Genomic DNA, 12893 nt, shown 5'->3' with positions numbered 1-12893 from the left:
TTAGTTTCAACAGAAAAGAAAACCATGATTAATTAGCAATGTCTGACGTTGGGCTTGGAGTAAAGGAATGAGGCCAGTACTTGCTTAATTCATTTGCATGCAAACCAATGGTAACCAAGAATTGGACTTTAAGCCAAATGCGTATCATTTATGTTCTGTGTAACCAGAAAAGTCACTGAAGATAGTCCTTACTGACTTGATTTCACTCTTCTATAAAAAGTTCCAAGGAAGTTTTTAAGATTTTCACCAAATTCACAAGGCGTTTAGACTTTCTTCATTTGTGCAGCCCTCCAGTAAATCAGAATGTTTCTCTAAAAGTTGTTTTGAACAGATACAAAATAAAAGAAAGTATCGTATCTTTAGAAAATAAGGGTCATAATACATTTCAGTATGGTATTGCACTATCTTCTTTGAGGACAAGTGTGGCATTTGCTCTTGAAAAATACAAAATATGGTTCATAAATCCTCGCCTGGCCTAAAGGCTTAAGGGAAGATCACCGACTAAAGCTTTGGGCTGCTCTAGGCCGAGTTGAGTTCATCGACTTGACTCTCACGTTTAGATGCCAAGTGATTATATTAAAATAGATTCTGGGGAACATAAAGATAACAAGAAACCAAAAATACTGCATATAAAAAGAAAAAGAAAAGAATCTAAAACATAGGAACTATGCCATATTACTCTAATATCTAGCCAATATCAGTACATGAAAAAGAAAACCTATATTTAATGGATATAATCTCAACAATTTGATTGCTACTTCGACTGCTGACACAAATGCAAAACTGTAAATACTTTAGCTCATGTTTTCAATTCTGTTATGAATCACAGTTGCATTCCCATACATAATAAAAACAACAGAAATATACAGGGTCCTTTCCTCACTAGGAATTGTGTAAGCACATATTATGTGTGTGTATCGTATATGTATATACACAAATACACACATATATATGCACATTTAATAACATTATAAAGACGAAACAATTATCTCCACTTTCAAGATAGAGACCCTAAGGTAGAAGTTGGCAAATTGCTGACTTCACACAGCTGAGCAACAAGGGCAGAAATGGTGTCCAAGTGGCCTAGTGCCAGAGCCTGGACACTTCACCATGCTCATACTGCACCGTGTCTGGTAAGGATTTTGTGTATTCTGATGCTCAAGATTATCTAAACTGAGCTCCAAATTAGAGTAAGCTATTTTTCCAAGGCATATGGACTTATCCATTTTCCGTGTTATAATAAAATAAAACCTGTCCTCAATTTATTGGCTTTTGAGGGGAAGGCATAGCACATAAACTAAATTAGTATTTTGTAATGCCTTTTACAAATCTGCCGTAAGACCACCAAACCTTCTAGAGCCTTTCCAGGATTCATACTAGTCAATAAAGCACACCAATTCCCAGTGTGGATTCATTTCACTCACTTGAAAACATTCTGCTCTGAAACCAGACTTTCCAACTAGGCTATCTGTCTCCAAACCCCAGAAACCCTACTTTCCTGATGACCTGCCCACATTTGTCTGTCAAGACCTATTTCAAAATAGGTCTTGCTAAAATATTTACAAAATTGCAACAAGCAGAAGTCCTCCCATTTCCTTTGATTTTTCATCTTCCTCATCTGGTTTCTCCTGTCTTCTACATCTCTCTTCTATCTCTTCTCCTTCTTTCTACTTTCTTTTTTTAAAAAAATCTTTTCTCTTTTGCTTCACCATTTTAGCCAAACACCTGCCCTGCTCCTAAAACACCACGTGTCACAAAAAATATGGACATTTGGAGACACGTTTCAAAATGAAAAGAGTTGCCCTGTTGAGAAGTTGGATTTTTGATCTTTTTATCTCTAGCTGCCATTTGCTGGGAATGTGATTTCAGCTCCATGTTCACTTTAACAGATCTATCCTCCCTCTAAAACTATACATATATATATTTATATGCACATACATACACACACATATATACATAAACCCACATATACACACGTGATATATATGTGTATGTATATTTATATATTTTTATATATTCTGATACTTCACAGATTATTATAATAGAATTTTATATGAACTTTCCATTATTCTCATTTGCATAGTCAAAGCACTTTTTGTTGCAAGAGAAAAAAATCAGACATTTTCAGATAATTTGCCTGAATATTAGATTTTTATAGATGCTAAATAATTGGTACCAATTTATGTCCCTAATTTATACTATTAAGGTACAAAAATGATATTAGGCTGGCCCAAAACAATATTCCTTTCCATTACATATCAGATATTAACAGTTGGTTCATTCTCTGGTTTGACAGGATTTAAACTCATAACATTGAAAAGTCAATATAACATTCATTCCTAGGACATTTGAAATATGAAATTGTTGAAGACCTTTAAAGTGAGATAAAATGGGCTCATGACTTGCTTGATTGCATTGTGCTGAGTCATTCTTTGTGCCTTAATGAGTAAGCAGTTAAGGACAAAGTAAATGTCTTCCTCTTCAACTTCTGCCTGTGTTCAATTCCCAACAAAAACTTAAAGACAACTGCACAGAGAAGCAAAATAATAACTTTTCCAAAATAATCCAAGCTTCTACTAATCATAAATTCTTTCATCTGAAATACTTTAATAATTTGCTTAGTCCACATCTTTACTCCGTGATTGTAGGACCAAACTTTAGGTAATAGCATTGGACTAAGATTTGTAAACTTTCCAACCTTCCAGGAAATGTCCCAGAAGCAACAGAATTCACAGACAGAAGCAAAATACAGGGCACTACAGTTCAGACAACACAACAAGAGCGTCCACGAGGTTAATCTAAAGGGAGCATGTTTCACAGTGGCTGGACTACCGAGAGCTTGGACTACACAATACGGTATTATAGACAAAAGAATAAGACAAGAGATCTACACATGTTGCCTTGCATTTGTGGTAATCTACACCAATGAAAACATGTACTACAGCTATATTTGATTATGTATGGATATATTTGAAATAGTATACATTGTCTTGATGTTTTTTCTGTAATGTAAATAAACTATTTATATCACACAATATAGTTTTTTCTTTCCCATGTATTTGTTATATATAATAAATACTCAGTGATGAGAAAAAATTGGCATTCTTAAATTTGCGGTATCTCATAACTGTAAATATAATCAGACTAGTACAATCTATACAACTACCAATATTTCATGTCTCTTCTCATCTTGAGACAGCACATTAGTTTGTACAGGGCTCAGTGGCTAAGTTTTGAGTGATTCCAAGATCAAGGGAAATGATGGTTATTGGAAAAGAGAAAAAATAATTTACTTTATATCGAGTGAGGATAAAATATTTCAGATCTTTGAATCATCTCTATTTCATCAACTTTCTTCCCTGGTCTTCCATTTTCATCCCTAGAGCAGAAAAATCTCTGGCATATAAACTAAATAAAAGAAGAAGGGGAGGGAAAGTGTTTTATAACTCATAAAGGAGAGGGAAAGAAAATATTGGTTTTTATTGGGGAAGTAGCTTAGAATCCCCCAGTTAAGTGCATATATCTGAAGGATACTGAACAAGTTACATACTAGGTATACACAGAGTAGCAAAATATATTCCATTTAGGTGGGTGGAATTACCAGGGGAAAAACGTAATAACACCATTAGATGTGAAACACCAAAATCGTGAATTCTCAAAAGCACCATACAATATTCATAGTATACGGTTCTTTGAAAAGAAGTTAGAATCACAACCCATACCCCATGAATAGCTTTATGGCTAATGCAGCACCATAATTTGTAATGGAACTAAGATGATGACAGTATTTCATGAAAACAGAGATATGTTTTGAGCATATTTATGTGGTGAGGTAAGAAAGAAAATTAATCTTATAGCACCTGAAAGACCTCACTGGGAAGTTGGTATGGATTTTTGTTTGATTTGTGCATACAAATAGGTATCACAACTTGGTTTGGAAAAAATAAGCTGTGAAAATTCTCAAGGAATAAGATGAAAATAAATCAATTATTATCATTTAGCTCTGCAAAACTTTCCATGGCTAACACAGTAAATTTAAATAAAGCTCTCTTTGTCTCCTTCAAATAACCTGTGCGTGGACTTTAAAAAAAAAAGGACACTCCAAATATCAAATCAACACATTCTGAATATAAAATATTCAGTGAAAAATTATTTTCTGAAGTGATGTTTAAAATACTCATTAAAACATAAATAAAGGTGACTATCTAAGTAGGATTTAGGACTCTGAAAAACCCGGTTTTCTAGATTAGTCATCACTGTGAAAAGTGTGACTCTATTGGCATAACCATCACTCAAATGTTCCCATAAATCGGCCCTGTACCACCTGTACAAGACAAGTTCCTTTTCAGCTTCTTCGTGGAAGTTTAGTTTGGTTAACAGATAGAAAGATGTAACGAGCCAGGGTCTCCTTTGTAAGATACTTGTGACAAAGAAACCCTTCCTCCTCATAAAGGAAGAGGAAAAAAGGCAGCATCCACAGAGATTTATAGAGATTAAAAGAAACAATTCCACTGACTCTTGCTTGTAGGAGGGTGAAATGATTTGACTTGTTAGATGTGGATGCGTTGCTGTATGTGAATTTTTATCAAATGATCATAAACCTAAGTCCTTGGAGTTCATAGTACAATACACTCTTGCCCATTTCCATGCTCACCCAACCCATGAAGGAATTCCTTTTAAAAGATGCATAACAATCTTAAGTGAGCACATACTATGTGCCAGGCACTATTTAAGGTCCTAGGGAAATACAAATAAAACATGGTCTCTGCTTTAAAAAAAAAAAAAAAACTCACAATCTAGAACTAACAGATAATCACCCAGCCTCTACTGGCATATTTCTGATAATTTGGAATTTCATCCTTGGGCAATTATAATTTTTCAGACAATTCTTTCTTATATCAAGGTGATGCTTATTTCTACATGGTTTCTACCCAGGGCTCCTATTTTTTCTCTTAGGAGCAAAGGAATAATGACTTATGTATTTAAAATAAAAAGACAGAAATCATGTTTTCCCATTCACCCCACAGCCTACCTGCAACTGTCTTCATCTCCAAGTGAAACATCCTTAATTTCCTCATCTGTTCTTCATGTGATATCACTTCCACATCCCCCTAGGATCTGCATCATCCTTCCTTGGACAAATTCTACTTTATCAATATATTTCTTTGAGTGTAGAGCTCAGAATTGCACAGTCTACTACAGTTGTCTGACCAGCATGCTATATAGTAGAACTTGTAGAAAGCAAGTTTAATTGAGAGCTGTCATTCTTAAATTCAAGTTCTACTTAGACCTGCAATTTTGCTGTGGAACCATGAACAACTCATTTCATATCTCAGATCTCAGTTTCCTCATCCATAAGATCACTTCTGTCTATCAAGATTCTATATATTCAGGAAAAAGGCACTATACTTTTATTATTGCTACCAAGGACCATATTAACTACTTTTATCCTCAACTTAAATTCAAAATCCTTTTAAAGTAAACTGCTAATGGCCAGGCATGGTGGCTCACACCTGTAATCCCAGCACTTTGGAAGGCCAAAGCAGGTGGATCACTTGAGTCCAGGAGTTCAAAACCAGTCTGGCCAACATGGCGAAACCCTGTCTCCACAAAAAAAAAAAAAAAAAAGCATACCAAATTAATCAGGTATGGTGGCGCCACCTGTAGTCCCAGCTACTTGGGAAGCTGAGACAGAGAATCACTTGAACCTGGGAGGCTAAGTTGCAGTGAGCCGAGATTGCACCACTGCACTCCAGCCTGGGTGAAAGAGCAACACTCTGTCTCAATAAATAAATAAATAAACTGCTAATAAGCCATGTCATTCCCTCATTTACTCATTCATTCATTATACATTTATTATAAATTTACCAAGGGCCTTCAGTTACCAGCACCATGCTAAGTTACAAAAAGACAAAGATGAATAAGGCAGAGTCCCTGCCTGAAAGGAGTTCACTATCAGAACATCCCAGTTCCTTGCATCAGAGATCTCACAGTCCTATGGGGAAGACTGAGAAGTAAATAAAAATATTATGAAGAATGTGACAAAGGCTCTGATACTGGTCAGCTCAGAATGCTTGGGGACCCTGAAAGAGGAACTGCAAGGCTGGAGAGGTGTCCTCTTGACACAGAATGACTTCATCATTCTCCACACATACTCTGACTTCTTGCTTCTGATATTTTACACGCTCCTCATGCTTTCTTCACACCCTTCTCTTCGCAAAACCCAGAGCAAATAACAGCTTATCAGTGAAGCCCCTCTGACTCGCTTGGACATCTTCCTAATTATCTTATAGTGCTTTTCATGTTGTTCCTTAATTGTCCATGCACGTCTGTTTTTCCCTTAGCAAAGGAGCAACAAAAAACCAGAAAATCAGTGCCTTGCCAATTGTTTTTGTTTGCTTAAAAAACATTTATTGGATACTACACCGTGCCAGACACTATTCTAAGTACTGTGACGTAGCAATAAAGTGCCTAACAGGTCTCTGCTCACAGGCTCACATTTCAGCAGAGGAGGTGAAGGTGGATGAGGGGAGAGGGTTCATCAAACAATAAAAAAAGAAAAAAACTGAAAAGTTTCAAGTTCTACACAAAGAATTAAAAATAGGACAAGGTGACTGGGTAGTGAGTGAGAACTGGGTGCCTCCAAAGTGAGCATAATGTTTAAAACTCGGCCTCTGAAGCAAGGCAGATATGACTGCCAGTCTAAGCTTCACTTTACTAACTAACCTTGGGCTAGTTGCCTAACTTCATTGTGCCTCATATTTTAAATGGAGAGAAAAATATATTCCATGTCCAATATGACTAGTTTGAGAAATGAACATGACAATCCATACTTGTGCTCAGAATAGTGACATGCACACAGTGAACTTTCAACATATGGAAATTATTTTATAGAGATTTGATAAATAAGTGTTGTAAAAGTAAATAAGAAGAAACCATATTTCATCAGTTAAATACTGCATCATGGGAATCATATGGTCAGTTAGAAGGAATCAAGCAATTATCCTCACTCAAAAAAAAAAAAAAAAACATCTCTCGTCTCTTTGAAGACAAGAGGGCTGGTTTTGGTTCTGGAAAATAAGACAATATAGAGTTAAGAAACAACACAGCATCTCTAATTCTCTTTTTCGAATGGGTCCACTGGTACTGTGTCTGAATAAGAGGGGGCTCATTCTGCTACTTTAAAATAGGTCTATCCTGATAAAGCACATACCATTAAACCTCTTGTGTGATTTCAGACAGGGAATGAGTGAGTCAATATTGCAGTGACTTTGCAGGATCAAAGTCTTCCCTTGCATGGATCCTGGAGAAGTCAGTGCAGACTATTGAAATATGACAGAGATGATCTCTATGTCATATTAGACTCTCTACTAATGTTTGTCTTCAGATGCTACTTCCCTTTGCCAAAATTATGCAACCCCTGCACCACCTGTTATTCTTCCCTAGTTAGAACAGGCATGTTAGTTATATAATGAATCATCTGAATATCAATGATAAAAGGTTTTTCATTGAATTAATTGATATATGCATACAATCATCCTCAGGAAGCTCACATAAAGGATGGATAAAGGAGAAACAGAGGATGATACAAAGTAATGGGGTGGGTTTTATAACAAGTGCATAAATACACCAATGAATATGAACCTTTGAAATCAACATCAGGAAGTTATGTGTGATGTCCCACCTGCTAGCCAGCACATTCAAAGCCTCCTTCCAGCCTCACTGTGGACAGAAATCTACTGATACCTCCACTCTGGGTATGGCACCTTGGTTGATATCTACTTCCAGTAATTCTAAATGTGTTGTTTTAACCTGAATCTTTTGTATATTTTTAATTTTTAATTAATTTTTACTCTTTCTCTTGTATCAGGTAAAAAATGAAGGAAATAATATTTTCTTTTATTTTTCCAAGCCAAATTTAATCCAGGACAAGAACCTAACTCAGAACTAATGAGAAGTCCCAAATCAGGTATTATAGGGGAAAGGGAGAGAGGGACAGGAGCAAGGCCCCGCCCTCTGTTCTCAGTGGTCCCATTGCCATGGCTAAACCTCTCTGTCTTCCTGATCCATCACAGGCACTCCCCACACTAGCGGCTCAGCCATGGTGATCATCCCGAGGCAGCATCTATCAAGACCCACGCAGTCAAACCCATTCTTCAGGCTGTGTTTTGAGAGGGCTTTATTCCCTTTCTCTCTATGGATGTCTCCCCTTATTGGGCTTTCTCTCTTTCTCGAAATAATAACCACCTCTTTTTTCTTCACCTCATGCAATAGCCATCCTCCATTATAGCCCTTCTCTGCCACAATTTAGCTTCATTCTTTTCCATGAACTTAGACCTTGAAAACAGGGGCCTTTTAATGAATCTAGACATGAAAACAAAGCACAGAATAATGTCCCAAATTATCATGAAGTACATCAAATTATTAATAAATATATTACATAACACTTTATTACTTTATTAACTGGCAAAATTAGCAAATATAGATAAGTCGGAGGCATAAAATAATATCACCACCAAGAGAAAAGCACCATGATGTTTGTGTATATCGTTTCAAATAATTTATATGAATACATTAATATATGTTGAGTTTTTCTAAGACAAGAAAATAATTTATTAATAAACTGAATCCTCACTAAAGAATAAGCTATGAAGTTTAATAGTTATTAAGCATAATTTGTCAAACTACACATATACAGTGTAGTTTTTGTGTACATTTCAATCACTCTTAGTTACAAGTCAGGCCTTTAAAGAATTTAGCTGAGGATAATCTCTATTGCATTGCATCTTTACCTTTCCTTCCACCCATCTCACATACTACTTAAAAGGGACCTTTCGTCTTCGCACTTTCATGCCAGTTGAAGGCACTCCAGTCTCATGCTCTGCATCTGTCCAAAGTGTACCCATAAAGCATGGAAATTTTATGGACAGTTTCTCCCTAATTATCCCTGTGCCTAAGTCGTATCTACCTAGATCCAGAGATGCTAAGGCAGTTTTTCCCCCCCACTCACTCTAAAGATGCTTTGTTTCTTCTCTTTTCACCTTGTGGAGGTCTCTTCCTCTGATCCCTAAGCTGGAGAAGCCCAGGGTTTTGCCATTTAACCATTGCATGCTCACAACGCATTATGCTGAAGCTGCCATTCTTTCAACAGTTCACACTTAAGTTAAACTAGTATCATAATCGGTGCTAGCCTCAAAGCTGAGCTATTTCTCAAACTGGAGCTCTCCTTCCCCATTGATGTCTCTTCCTCTGCCTTGCACGGTATGAGTAAAGAGCTGTTCATTGCCATTAGTTGAGGCATTCAGTTTGGTTCAGAACCAGGAGTTTGTATAAGTAGTGTAACATTGAACAACAACAGCAATGACATTAAGTGTACATATTTTTACTTTTATTTATTTAAAAATGCAACACCTGATAATATTCAAAAGTACTCAAACCAACTTTCAAGCCTAAACACAACATAAAATTGAATAATTAAAAATAATGTAAAAAAATCATGTATTACTTAAAGGAATATACAAATAGCTGCTACCCATTACCTGAGCTGAAGTTAGCTAATACAAAATGGCATTGAATTTTACTGGAAGAATTACTTCAGCAAAGACAGACTGAATTCTACTAACAGGCTTTACTACATGTTTCCTAAAGGAGTCTTTTTCTAAGAACCAAGAGGAAGAGAAAATGTTATGGCCACTAAAGAACACACTTATCTCCTTACTACTTACTTGTGGGGAAAACAAAACTCTTAGCTAGAAATTACTTCATCTGTTCACATCCGTAACCTCTTGACCAATGGCAGTTCATGTAAGACACCCTCAGCATGAGAAATGACAATATATGGGATGGGGGGAAGAAAGAAAGTGAACCAGAGAGAGCTAAGTGGGAAATCAGAAGCCCTGGAAAGGTGAAAGGAATGAAGACAACAAACTATTGAATTGTAGGAGGAGGGCAATTATGGGAAGAGGAATGTAAGAGATTGTCCATTCAAATAATCCTTCTAGAAGAAATGAGTCTAAAATATCTGACCAGGATTTCAGGAATATGAAATGACAGCAAGAAAGCAGGGAGCAGAAAGGTGGCATCGCTGGGAAGGCCTCTTGCCCCGAAGTCTGAGGAGGTTAACCTTCTGGGTATACAGAGTTTGCAGGCAGAGGAGCTGGCTTGGCAGGCTGGGCAGAATCAGGCCAAGGCACAACTCCAAAAATGATTTTCAGGACTCCGGGTGAGAAGGAGAATATGTTTAAAATAAAAGTTTTGTCATGTGCGTATTTTCTTCCTTACAAATCTTGACCTCAAGATATGTAAATTAGATTTTGTATATTCTGCAGGGCAACCTTGTCCCAAAGCACTAGATCTGCTCTCCAGATAAAGAATAAAAGAAAGGCTCATCCTCTCCACGCAGAGGCTAGCCCTCCCTCCCAGGGATGTGGAGGTGCTGTAGCAATCACAAATGCAGGCTGCTGGATAGTATCTGATCTGGCTACTCTTGGAAAACAAAATCCTAGGGTTATAAAGCAGCCCTGAGTAGCATTAGAAAAGACAAGCTAAAAAAGGAAGCAGACTAGCCCCTGCCTGCAGAAGACAAATCCATCTGTAGTCTGCCCGGGGATATATGGGTCAGAACTGCCAAGCGGAGCAAACCATTGGAAAGTATTGTTTAGGTTTGAAAAGATGAGTAGAAAGAGAAAAATGACTGCTCTATAAGTGGAGGTTAAGAAAGAAATGGGAAAGGAAGCCCCAGTGTTCCACTTCTCAGCTATTCCAAAGGCACATGACTCGTTCTTCACAGAATAGTGCTAAACAGAGCTGGGTGATTTGTAATTAAGCTCACAGACTAAAGAGTGAGTCTTGTAAACAGCCAGTGATGTTGCTGACTTCCCCCCAGAGGAAGTCAGCATCCTCATAATAACATTATATTTCACTTTTAAATAAGATGTACATGAATGTTCACTTGTGCCCAATTACAGTAATGCATGATTTACGTAAAATTAACTCTCCTGCTTAATTACAGTCACACAGGGATTAAGGGAGATGGGGCTTTTGCTTTGTAAACAGTACATGCTTTAACACTTAGCCTCTCCATGAAGTAACTAGTCCAATCATAAATGAAAATGCGTTCTTTAGTCATTGAGATTTGCCATATATTTTTATGGATCAGGATAATGTGTAAACTGAGTCAGGACTATGTGTAAACTTCCCTCAGAATTATGTGTAAAGTGAAGTCACCAGAGTTTTTATCTAGTTAGAGCAAAGGAATCCAATTCTTTTGAAATGTGAATGTATAAACTGGATTGCTTTGTAGCAAAGATCTAGGGTTTTGAAGTTTGGCATACAGTGTGGAGTTTAACCCTCTGGGTAAGGAAACTGCAAAGGGCAAGAGAATGAGTCTCCAGTTTTCCAGAAGCAGCAAAGAAAATGCTTTCTTTAAAGGGCAATCTAAAGCTGCTTTGACAACAAGATGATTAAAGGCTGCCCCTTCTCTCATCTTACATCTGTCACTTTTCTGCATCCTGCTTTTTGTCACAAACATGAACAGAATTTTTCTCTGAATAGGACTTCAGAATGCACATTAGCAGGGAATTAAAAGTGAAGTTCATTGCGAACCACACCAAAAGAATTTTTCTTTTTCTCCGCCTCTGCCAGACCAGGTGCCAGAACTGGAGTCGAAGAAAATTCATTGAGTTGGCACAATGAGAAAATGATTGAAGGCAACAGGGATTGAAGTTCCATCGTTATCAGTTCAGTGGGGACGTGAAAATGCTTCTCTAAAGAGCTGCACAAAAATACCTCAAGGGGACTGAACACTCACTGCACTGGCTAACCACAAAAGATGGCAATTTCATTTTGCCACATCGTCAACCTTCTTTTCACCTGGTGCATAGAAGCACCAGATACCATAGGTACAGAAAAGGCTTTGAAGGAGGGAAAGAAAACAAGATAACCTGTGAGCACCTAGGAAAAGCGTGGAAGAACAAGATCTTATACTCAGAGCAGATTGCATTTGGGAGAAATGATTATAAATTGAAATTAAGCAAAGTGGATCTTATCTTCAGAATATTGAAAAAAAAAATCACATTCCTAACTCAGGGCTCAGTACTTCTTCAGAAATACTTCTAAATACTATTCCTAATAAACTAGATACCTATAGCATACCTAGCACTTTTATATAAGAATCATTAACCAGAAATCATTAACCAAGAATTGCATTTAATATGTGCAAGCATGGTATATAATACAAAATTATTTTACTTCATAATCCCTGCCCACTTATTCTGCAACAAAATGTTAAATGAACAGATCTTTTCAAGTCCTTAAATTTAGGAAGGCTTCTGTGGGAGGTTTTCAAAGGTATCTTTGGAAAGTCTGGAGATAGTACAGGGTCACTTGGCAGTTTGTGGGGGAAATTTTTCCAGTCATCTGTGTTTTATTTCTTTCTTCCATCATTGTAAATCTTTCTGTCAGGATCTTAGGCATTAGAGAGATTAAGTTGTTGATTGTTTGTTTGTTTGCTCCTTTGAAATCAAGGTCTTTCTGTTCTCCCAAGTTATCATCTCCCTGGCACTGGCTCTTTCACATTGTGCCCGATGCTATAAGGCATCCTTACTCTAAAATGCATGAATCAACCTTCAATTTTCCATCCTTTGATCCTTCATTGAGTTGTTGTTTCACAATATCAAAAAGCCTCAAAAGCTATGACTTGAATAGCGGCCATACTCAAAGGAACGGTATGACAGGCTTGATCCTGAATACACAAAATCAAAACGCCTTCCATTTCACATAAAACCCTTTATTTGACCTGATAGTAACGGAATGAAGCTGTCCTTAAAGCACTGAATTTGTCTTTCTAGATGCATTTGAAGATTTTAAGAACTGGTATCATGGTTTATTGATTG

At 37.0% G+C, this 12893-nt stretch overlaps 1 protein-coding gene across 1 annotated transcript in view; it reads left to right on the top strand.

Annotated features, from left to right (window-relative positions):
- TMEFF2 (transmembrane protein with EGF like and two follistatin like domains 2) overlaps positions 1 to 4068 on the top strand; it is a 255232-nt gene extending 251164 nt beyond the window's left edge. Inside the window, exon 10 of the mRNA XM_055290076.2 lies at positions 2706 to 4068. Coding sequence (XP_055146051.1) covers positions 2706 to 2802 — 97 coding nt within the window. The 3' untranslated portion in view covers positions 2803 to 4068. The remainder of the gene's footprint in view (positions 1 to 2705) is intronic.
- The last annotated feature ends 8825 nt before the right edge of the window (positions 4069 to 12893 follow it).

Source organism: Symphalangus syndactylus, chromosome 8 (genome assembly GCF_028878055.3).
Source record: "Symphalangus syndactylus isolate Jambi chromosome 8, NHGRI_mSymSyn1-v2.1_pri, whole genome shotgun sequence".
NCBI classification, from domain to species: Eukaryota; Metazoa; Chordata; class Mammalia; order Primates; family Hylobatidae; genus Symphalangus; species Symphalangus syndactylus.
The sequence above is the reverse complement of the archived record's forward strand: the minus strand, read 5'-3'. Positions and strand labels throughout refer to the sequence as shown.